Source organism: Salvelinus fontinalis, chromosome 17 (assembly GCF_029448725.1).
Source record: "Salvelinus fontinalis isolate EN_2023a chromosome 17, ASM2944872v1, whole genome shotgun sequence".
Taxonomy (NCBI): domain Eukaryota; kingdom Metazoa; phylum Chordata; class Actinopteri; order Salmoniformes; family Salmonidae; genus Salvelinus; species Salvelinus fontinalis.
In genome coordinates, this window is record NC_074681.1 from 19,894,511 (window position 1) to 19,904,965 (window position 10,455).

Sequence of the window (10,455 nt, forward strand, 5' to 3'; positions counted from 1 at the left end):
AAAAAAAGTATTTTAAAATTCCATTGGCTTTATTGCTCGAGTATGTTTACAGGGTGTTTTCATAAAGTTGTAACACAGCGCCCTCGTGTAGTTGAAAAGCCTCACTTCGCCTTCAGTTCCTCTCTCTTCAACCCACCATGCCAGAGGACGGCACAGGAACGCTGTCTAACCCCCAATACGATATTTACCACAAACCCTAGCCCAGCCACAAATAGTTCATGTTCATAGTTCTGACGATATCCCTGCCCATTTCGGTCCCCTCTGGCATGGCCATCTAGTGACTACCACCCTCACACAACGTTTAAGGGTAGGCTATAGAGTTCTGTTATAAACGAAAGGTGCATGGAGAGAAGAGTACACAGGGACAAACATGCCTAATATTTTTCAAAACATGTGGTGCAAAATAATGCAGATTTCATTCTTTAACAGAAACAATCAAAGCAATTTAACAAAAAAAGTATATATAAAGGAATATCTAGCTAATATATGTCTGTGTTTACTAAAGGGTACTGAAGAGCATTTTAATTTTGAATGAAACTAAGGCAGTGTGGGTCAGACAGGCAGGCAGGCAGGGCTACCCTGCTTGTTGCCACTCAGCCACTCCTTTATTCCTCTGCTCTGTTTCCAACTGACTGCACCAGCCTCACCGTGGCAAATTATTCTGTCCCTCCTGGCTAAATAAATATGAGAGAGAGTGAGTGAGAAAGAGAACGAGACAGAGAGAAACCGGCAGGTTCGATTCTGGGTATGAGACTTTTCCTGTGTTACGACAACGTCTTCGTGGCAGCCTTTGATTCCATGGTCTCCGAGGCGACGGCTGGTTCTGTGGTGGCTGAAGCGGGAACTGTGGCACCAGGAAGGGTCTGCTGCTCTGGGGCGGGGGTGACTGTGGAAAGGGTGAGGGGGGTGAAGGAGGAGACGTCGACAGGGGGAAGGGATGTTACCCCTTGGGGCAGGAGGGGGAGCTGGGACAGCATGACAGGCAGGGGGGGGAGGGGGGCTAGACTGGGCAGGTTCAGAGGAGGGAAGGGTGCGAGTGGAGGGAATCCTGAAATGGAGGGGGGAGGAAGGGTCAGGTGAGAGAGAAGAGAGAGATCTGTAGTTGAACACAGAAATAATCACACTGGTACATAATACGTTAATGCCTGGGGGTGGAAGCCCACTGTTAGCATTAGCTGTATAAACCTGCTGTTCCAGGTGGCAGTAGCCCGCTAATACCTGCTAGCGATACAGCGCTGAGGTCTGGTAGTGCGGTGAGGTTGAGGTTGGGGAGGTTTGGGAATGGGGGCAGGCCGCCCGGGAGAGGCACCAGACCTACATTAGCACACAAATAAACATACTTAATCAGTGTAGAAAAGGTATTGTGTGCAAGATTAGATCGTTTCAATTCGATCTTGAAATATAATTCTGAAGAGGCGTGTACTGACCTGGTAGCGTGGTGGCGGGGTTGAAGGTCGTGGAGGCTGGGTTTAGGGGGCTAAGGGATGTGGGCAGCAGGGGAACGGTGGGGAGACCTGGAAAAGAAAGAGTGAGAATATGAGCAGTTAGGACACAGTTGTATAGTAGAGAGAGGACCAGGGGTTGGCAAACTACATCCCGCAGGCGCCAGCAGGAAGTTTGAGTAGAAAATGTCAGAAATAAGTCATTATTTTGGGTAGAAAATATATATTTTAAATACTCCAGGCCCCACTAACATTTAAAACTAAATAGAACTTAATAAATGATAAAGGACCTACAGCGCATTCAGAAAGTATTCAGACCCCTTGTCCTTTTCCACTTTGTTACATTACAGCCATATTATTTTCCCTTATCTACACATAATAGCCCATAATGACAAAGCAAAAACAAGTTGATATATTATTGCAAATGTATTAATAATAAAAAAACAGAAATACATTATTTACATAAGTATTCAGACCCTTTGCTATGACACTCGAAATTGAGTTCAGGTACATCCTGTTTCCATTGATCATCCTTGAGATGCTTCTACAACTTGACTTGAGTTCACCTGTGGTAAATTCAATTGATTAGGAAAGGCACACACCTGTCTCTATAAGGTCCCACAGTTGACAGTGCATGTCAGAGCAAAAACCAAGCCATGAAGTCGAAGGAATTGTCTGTAGAGCTCTGAGACAGGATTGTGTTCGAGGCACAAAACATTTCTGCAGCATTGAAGGTCCCCAAAAACACAGAGGCCTCCATCATTCTTAAATGGAAGAAGCTTGGAACCACCAAGACTCTTCCTAAAGCTGGCCGCACTGCCAAACTGAGCAATCGGGGGAGAAGGGCCTTGGTCAGGGAGATCACCAAGAACCCGATGGTCACTCTGATAGAGCTCCAGAGGTCCTCTGTGGAGATGGGAGAACCTTCCAGAAGGACAACCATCTCTGCAGCAATCCTCCAATCAGGCCTTTATGGTAGAGTAGCCAGATGGAAGCCACTCCTCAGTAAAAGGCACATGACAGCCCGCTTGGAGTTTGCCAAAAGGCAACTAAAGGACTCTCAGACCATGACAAACAAGATTCTCTGGTCTGATGAAACCAATATTAAAATCTTTGGCCTGAATGCCAAGCGTCATGTCTGGAGGAAACCTGGCACCTCCGCTACTGTGAAGCATGGTGGCGGCAGCTTCATGCAGTGAGGATGTTTTTCAACGGCAGGGATTGGGAGTATTCAGGATCGAGGGAAAGATATACGGAGCAAAGTACAGAGAGATCCTTGATGAAAACCTGCTCCAGGTTGCTCAGGACCTCAGACTGGGGCGAAGGTTCACCTTCCAACAGGACAACGACCCTAAGCACACAGTCAAGATGACGCAGGAGTGGCTTCGGGACAAGTCTCTGAATGTCCTTGAGTGGCCCAGCCAGAGCCCGGACTTGAACCCGATCTAACATCTCTGGAGAGACCTGAAAATAGCTGTGCAGCAACGCTCCCCATCCAACCTGACAGCGCTTGAGAGGATCTGCAGAGGAGAATGGGAGAAACTCCCCAAATACAGGTGTGCCAATTTTGTAGCGTCATACCCAAGAAGACTCAAGACTGTAATCGCTGCCAAAGGTGCTTCAACAAAGTAAAGTAAAGGTTCTGAATACTTATGTGCATGTGATATTTCCGTTTATTATTTGTAATAAATTTGCAAACATTAAAAAATATATTTAAACATTTTGCTTTTCATTATGGGGTATTGCGTGTAGATTGATGAGGGGGGGGGAAACGAAGCAATTTTAGAATAAGGCTGTAACGTAACAAAACGCGTACAAAGTCAAGGGGTCTGAGTTTCCCCACCCCTCTTAGACCATCTGTAGCATTTCCACTGCAAATATTCATTTCCACTGGGAGTTTGAAGGGGGTGGGGAGGCCATCTGGACCCATATTAAAAATGATTGGTCTAACCCTGGTGCAACATTCCATTCCAGACATTTCCTAACACTTTGATACCATATTATGTTGAGAGAGAGAGCAAGAGAGATTAAGTACCTGTCTGAAGCTCATTTGGAATGGTGGGTGGAGCTGAGTTGATTGACAGGCTGGACAGCGAATCTTCTAACCCCGTGGGGACAGAGGGCACAGCAGGGGGTGGGGTTACAGCAGAGAGCTGAACCTGAGTGGGAGGGAGAAATAAGGCAAAAGCAGAGAGAAAGATGGAGAGGAATAGAGAAATATGTGAGGGGTGGATGATGAACAGGGAAGGTCAAGTGCATTTAAAACTAGTAATTCATAATTTTAATGCACTGGGAGGGACAGTCATGCATACAGTATCAGTCAAAAGTTTGGACACCTACTCATTCATGGTTTTTTCTTTATTTTCTACACTGTAGAATAATAGTGAAGACATCAAAACTATGAAATAACACATATGGAATCATGTAACCAAAAGTGTTAAAGAAATCAAAATATATTTTACAAGTTTCTTCAAAGTAGCCACCCTTTAGGCGCCCAGTGGTGCAGCGGTCTAAGGCACTGCATCTTAGTGCGAGGCGTCACTACAGTCCCTGGTTCGAAACCAGGATGTATCACATCCGGCCGTGATTGGGAGTTCCATAGGGCTGCGCACAATTGGTCCAGCATCGTCCAGGTTTGGCCGTCATTGTAAACAAGAATTTGTTTTTAACTGACTTGCCTAGTTAAATAAAACTTTTTTTTAGTCTTGATGACAGCTTTGCACGCTCTTGGCACTCAAGCCGCTTCGTCTGGAATGCTTTTCCAACAGTCTTGAACGAGTTCCCACATATAATGAGTACTTGTTGGCTGCTTTTCCTTCACTATGCGATCAACTCATCCCAAACCATCTCAATTAGGTAGAGGGCAGGTGATTGTGGAGGCCAGGTCATCTGATGCAGCACTGCATCACTCTCCTTGGTCAAATAGCCCTTACACAGCCTGGAGGTGTGTTGGGTCATTGTCCTGTTGAAAAACTAATTCTTGTCCCACTTAGCGCAAACCAGATGGGATGATGTATCGCTGCAGAATGCTGTGGTAGCCATGCTGGTTAAGTGTGCCTTGAATTCTCAATAAACCACTGACAGTGTCACCAGCAAAGCACCCCCACACCACCATGCTTCATAGTGGGAACTACACATGCAGAGATCTTCCGTTCACCTACTCTGCATTTCACAAAGACACGGCGGTCAGAACCAAAAGTCTCAAATTTGGACTCATCAGACCAAAAGGACCGATTTCCACTGGTCTAATGTACATTGCTCGTGTTTCTTGGCCCAAGCAAGTCTCTTCTTATTGGTGTCCTTTAGTAGTGGTTTCTTTGTAGCAATTCGACCAAAGGCCTGATTGAAAGTCTCCTCTAAACAGTTGATGTTGAGATGTGTCTGTTACTTGAACTCTGAAGCATTTATTTGGGCTGCAATTTCTGAGGTTGGTAACTCTAATGAATTTATCCTCTGCAGCAGAGGTAACTCTGGGTCTTCCTTTCCTGTGGCGGTCTTCACGAGAGCCAGTTTCATCATAGTGTTTGATGGTTTTGGTGTCTGTACTTGAAGAAACGTTCAAAGTTCTTAATGTTCCGGATTGACTGACCTTCATGTCTTAAAGTAATGATAGACTGTCGTTTCTCTTTGCTTATTTGAGCTGTTCTTGCCCTAATATGGACTTGGTCTTATACCAAATAGGGCTATCTTCTGTATACCACCCCTACCTTGTCACAACACAACTTAAGGCTCAAACGCATTAAGGAAAGAAATTCCACAAATTAACCTAACAAGGCACACCTGTTAATTGAAATGCATTCCAGGTGACTACCTCATGAAGCTGGTTGAGAGAATGTCAAGAGTGTGCAAAGCTGTCATCAAGGCAAAGGGTGGCTACTTTAAAGAATCTCATAAAATATATTTTGATTTGTTTAACACTTTTTTGGTTACTACATGATTCCATATGTGTTATTTCATAGTTTGATGTCTTCACTATTATTCTATAAAATGTAGAAAATAGTAAAAAATAAAGGAAAACCCTTGAATGAGTAGGTGTGTCTAAACTTTTGACTGGTACTGTACATGCATAATGAGCCTTTCATAGCTCATAACCTAGCCCTGACCGGGGGGGGGGGTCTTTTTGCCCTCAGAACAGCCTCAATTCATCAGGGCATGGACTCTACAAGGTGTCAAAAGCGTTCCACAGGGATGCTGGCCCATGTTGACTCCAATGCTTCCCACAGTTGTGTCAAGTTTGTGTGAAAAATCCAGCAGCGTTGCAGTTCTTGACACAAACTGGTGTGCCTGGCACTCTCTACCATACCCCTTTCAAAGGCACTTACATCTTTTGTCTTGCCCATTCACCCTCTGAATGGCACACATACACAATCCTTCTTTAACTGATCTCCCCCCTTCATCTACACTGATTGAAGTGGATTTAACAAGTGACATCAATAAGGGATCATAGCTTACACCTGGATTCACCTTGGCAGTCTGTCATGGAAAGAGTTCTTAATATTTTGTACACTCAGTGTATGTCATAGTAGAAGGATTACAAAAGAGCATAAAGTGACAGTGTCCACTGACCGTCCAGGCAGTTATAGCTGTTCTGATTCTGGGTCGATACTAACCTCAGTGAATCCGTCCTTGAGCGCGCTGATGGGCTCACCACTGGGAATGTGACCCGGAAAACTAATCTTCTTCCCTTCTTCAAATGGCCGGGTGGGAATTCTGTGCAGGTAACCGTATCCAATCCCACATCCCAGACTGGAACAGGGGAACAGGAGATAGCATTAGTGCGATGTCACTTGTCAGACTGAAGTGTGTAGTGTGTGTATTGTATGTTGGTTACCTGCCCTCCCCTCCCCAGGAACTGTTGGGGGTGATGACCACCTCTCTGCAGTTGTCTGTGTCTGTGTTATAGACATATAGCTTCAACCCCTTCCCCTCATGGGTCTCAATCAGAGAAAACAGGTCCTCTGACTGAGGAGGGAGATAGAGCTCAACTTCAATGACATGTACCCAAATGCTGATTGGCTAGTCTTAACTCCTAGTGTAGAATGCATGGAATAGTAGTGTCAGTGTGTGCACACCTCATTCATAACGGTGTCGGCTCCTATGATGTAATCAGTGTGGGGCCGCAAGCCAGCCAGGGCTGCCGGAGAGTTAGGCTCCACCTCCTGAGAAAGAGAGAGACCCTTGGTTAATTGTACTTTATATAACAAAGCAAGTCAGTTAAGAACAAATTCCTATTTACAATGACGGCCTACCCCGGCCAAACCCTAACGACGCTGGGCCAATTGTGCTCCACCATATGGGACTCCCAATCACGGACGGTTGTGATACAGCCTGGAATCAAACCAGGGTCTGTAGTGATGCCTCTAGCACTGAGATGCAGTGCCTTAGACCGCTGTGCCACTCGGAAATCCTACCTTATATCAAGAGTTAAACCTGCCCGGCGAGCTAAATTGGGCACACCCATTGGCTACTGGCTACTCACCAGCACATGCCAGATGTTCTCATTGGCTCCCTCGAAGCTGCAGAAGCGTATGGAGACACCCAGCAGGCCCTGGCCACCCCAGAGGTTGCTTGGGGTGACGGTGGACTCCCTGAGCTCCAGGGTCTTAGAGGAGTAAACCAGCATTCTAACTGGCTTCTCCACACTGGCCTTCAACAGATCCTTCAGAGTGTCATTGTCCTTGTTCTGAAACACACACAGGGTAAATTATAGAATTAGAATAAGTAGAATGGACAATCAGAGCTATACAGTACAAGACAGCATCCTCATTGTCAGTGGGGGTTTGTGTATGTGCATGTAGTAAGTGTGTGTTGAACATACCGATTCAACAGCATGTCTTTGCTTACCAGTCTTTCGTTGTTGATGGAGACAATGAAGTCAAAGAAAGGCTCCAGTCCTGCACGGTGTCCTGGAGAATTCTCCTGAACCTGAGGAGAAGACATGACTTGTAACAACTGTATTTTGTGATTGAAGGGAAACACCTGGAGCGAGGCTTGAACAAGGACCATGGAAGTTACAGGGTATTCACACCACTGCCTGTGACATAAGATCCAGCCAAGGTCCAGTCTTCTTGGCAAATGTTAGGGCGTTGCACATCATCTTTGAACTTTTAGCAGTAGCCTTAGAATGAAATAGGTATTACAAGCTACACCTGTAATACCAGAAGGTTGGCTACCTGTCTGTCTCAAGATCAAACGGATCCTTGTCACATCAACATATTGAAGATGGAGGTCTATACATTTAGGGAGCAATGAGACATTCAGGTGGTCTGACAAATGTGTAGATTAAAGACATGACTCTGTGATGTTGAGGATTCTGTCAGCAACGCGGCAGCACCTACAAAAGTTGACATTATGACAGCTAGCTAGCATTGAGCTGGCTAGCTCATTTAAACACCATTCACGCTATCTAGATGTCTGGTTGTTTTGACAGCTAACCTTGTTGACCAAACAATACAATGCAACCAATAACACGCATATACCTTTCAAAGCTGCAGGTAAAATGATATGCAAATATTTAACTTGGACAATTCCACAATGCAACTGTAGCAAATGCTGGGGAAAATAGCGTTAACAATGTCTATTAGCATTAGCTGCATCTAGGCCGGAATGTGATCCCCGGCCTCTATCTGACGGTGAGGCCACAATTAGATTCTGCTGTGGGACCATTCTTACGGATACTAACATTATTTTGCAGACGTCAAAAAAATAAATAAACACATACCCGAAGAACATGGTAGCCTTCGGATCCTCCTCCCGGTATCTCGACACTCTGCGACCCCCCCATGACACGGCTGGTTTATATCGTAGTTAGGATTTAATGCTTGATATTTTTCTGCTCAGGTAATATTGATAACTGGCTAGCTTCAACTCTACTACGGCGTCCTGCCAGCTGAGCACTTGTGTTGTTACGTGGCAGTCCACCAGGAAACAGGGCTGATGGGAGATTTCCCATAGCTGCAGATCTGGAATCAGTTTATCCACCTAAATCCTGTCATTATTAATTAGTGGGAAAATTGCAAAACTGACCAAAGACCAGTGTCTATGGCCAAGTGTAGGCTGGTGACATGCTCAAGTCTAGGGCTTCAGGTGCTGCTTTTGAATTGTGATATGCATTATACTCAAGACAGTAGTATTAGTATTGGCATATTGTACCATTATATCGCAATTGACTGTAAAACCTAGCAGCTGTTTTTCACCCCCCAAAAAAGTGGGTAACAGATTGATAAAGTAACACTGGTAATATTCGGCAAGCGCTACCGGAGTGCCAAGTCTAGAACCGAAAGGCTTCTTAGCAGTTTCTACCCCCAATCCATAAGACTGATGAACAAATAATCAAATGTTTCCCCCAAAGATGGCGCCGGAGAAGAAGGCAGACGTTTTACGTGCCCCCAGCCTATTGTGTTTTTTGTTCGTTTATTTGCGTTGTTCGTAACTTATTTTCTTACTTATTTTGTACATATTGTTGCCACTACCGTCTCTTATGACAGAAAATAACTTCTAGACATCAGGACAGCGATTACTCACCATGGACTAGCAGAATCCTTTTTTTCCGTTCACGACTCTGACGAGCCTGACGCGAAGGATATACAGCTTCCTCGGGAACAGGCCCCGATCTCTGTGATCTGCATGAAGAGGAGGTGGAGAAAGAGGGGCCGAAGGTCGGGCTGCCTTCTGAGAATTCGTCAGCGATCGAATAAACCCCCACTTCCCTCAATTCTGCTAGCAAACGTACAATCTTTGGAGAATAAAATCGACGAGTTACGAGGAAGATTAAACTACCAACGGGACATTAAAAACTGTAACATCTGATGTTTCAAGGAGTCGTGGCTGAACGACGACAATATCAACATACAGCTGGCTGCTTATACGATGTACTGGCAGGATAGAACAGCAGCGTCTGATAAGACAAGGGGCAGCGGTCTTTGTATTTTTGTAAACAACAGCTGGTGCACAATATCTAAGGAAGTCTCGAGATATTGCTCTCCTGAGGTAGAATATCTCATGATAAGCTGTAGACCACACTACCTACCGAGAGAGTTTTCATCTGTATTCTTTGTAGCTCTTTACCTACCACCACAGTCAGAGGCTGGCCCTAAGACAGCATTGAATGAGCTGTGTTCCGCCATAAGAAAACAAAAAAACGCTCTCCAAGTAGCCGCGAGCTTTAATGCGGGGAAACTTAAATCCGTTTTACCAAATTTCTATCAGCATGTTAAATGTGCAACCAAAGGAAATAGAACTCTGGACCACCTTTACTCCACACACAGAGATGCTTACAAAGCTTTCCCTCGCCCTCCATTTGGCAAATATGACCATAGCTCTATCCTCCTGATTCCTGCTTACAAGAAAAAATTAAAGCAGGAAGCACCAGTGACTTGATCAATAAAAAAAAGTGGTCAGGGGAAGCAGATGCTGAGCTACAGAACTGTTTTGCTAGCATACTGGAATATCTTCCAGGATTCCTCCGACTGCATTGAGGAGTACACCACATCAGTCATTGGCTTCATCAATAAGTGCATCGATGACTCCAACCCCACAGTGATCATACGGACATACCCCAACCAGAAGCCATGGATTACAGGCAGCATCCTCACTGAGCTAAATTCTAGAGCTGGAGGAGCGGGACCCGAAAGGAGCGGGACCCGAAAGCTTATAAGAAATCCCGCCATGCCCTCCGACGAACCATCAAACAGGCAAAGCGTCAATACAGGACTAAGATAAAAACGTACTACACCGGCTCTGATGCTCGTCGGATGTGGCAGGGCTTGCAAACCATTACAGACTACAAAGGGAAGCACAGCCGAGAGCTGCCCAGGGACACGAGCCTACCATGAGCTAAATTACTTCTATGCTCGCTTCGAGGCAAATAACACTGCAACATGCATGAGAGCACCAGCTGTTCCGGAAGTCTGTGTGATCACGCTCTCCGCAGCCGATGTGATTAAGACCTTTAAACAGGTCAACATTCACAAGGCTGCAGGGCCAGATGGATTACTAGAATGTGTACTGTGAG

The 10,455-nt window shown here is 45.3% G+C and overlaps 1 protein-coding gene across 1 annotated transcript; it reads right to left on the reverse strand.

The window, feature by feature from the left end:
* Nucleotides 1-8: 8 nt before the first annotated feature.
* Nucleotides 9-8,365, reverse strand: gorasp2 (golgi reassembly stacking protein 2). The gene is made up of 10 exons (XM_055866558.1): nucleotides 8,164-8,365; nucleotides 7,287-7,367; nucleotides 6,922-7,125; nucleotides 6,515-6,601; nucleotides 6,274-6,404; nucleotides 6,053-6,188; nucleotides 3,478-3,601; nucleotides 1,428-1,514; nucleotides 1,219-1,314; nucleotides 9-1,048 (listed from the first exon to the last, which is right to left on the reverse strand). The coding sequence occupies exons 1-10, from the start codon at nucleotides 8,224-8,226 to the stop codon at nucleotides 765-767; spliced, it is 1,293 nt and encodes a 430-aa protein (XP_055722533.1). The 5' UTR covers nucleotides 8,227-8,365; the 3' UTR covers nucleotides 9-764.
* Between the last annotated feature and the right edge of the window lie 2,090 nt (nucleotides 8,366-10,455).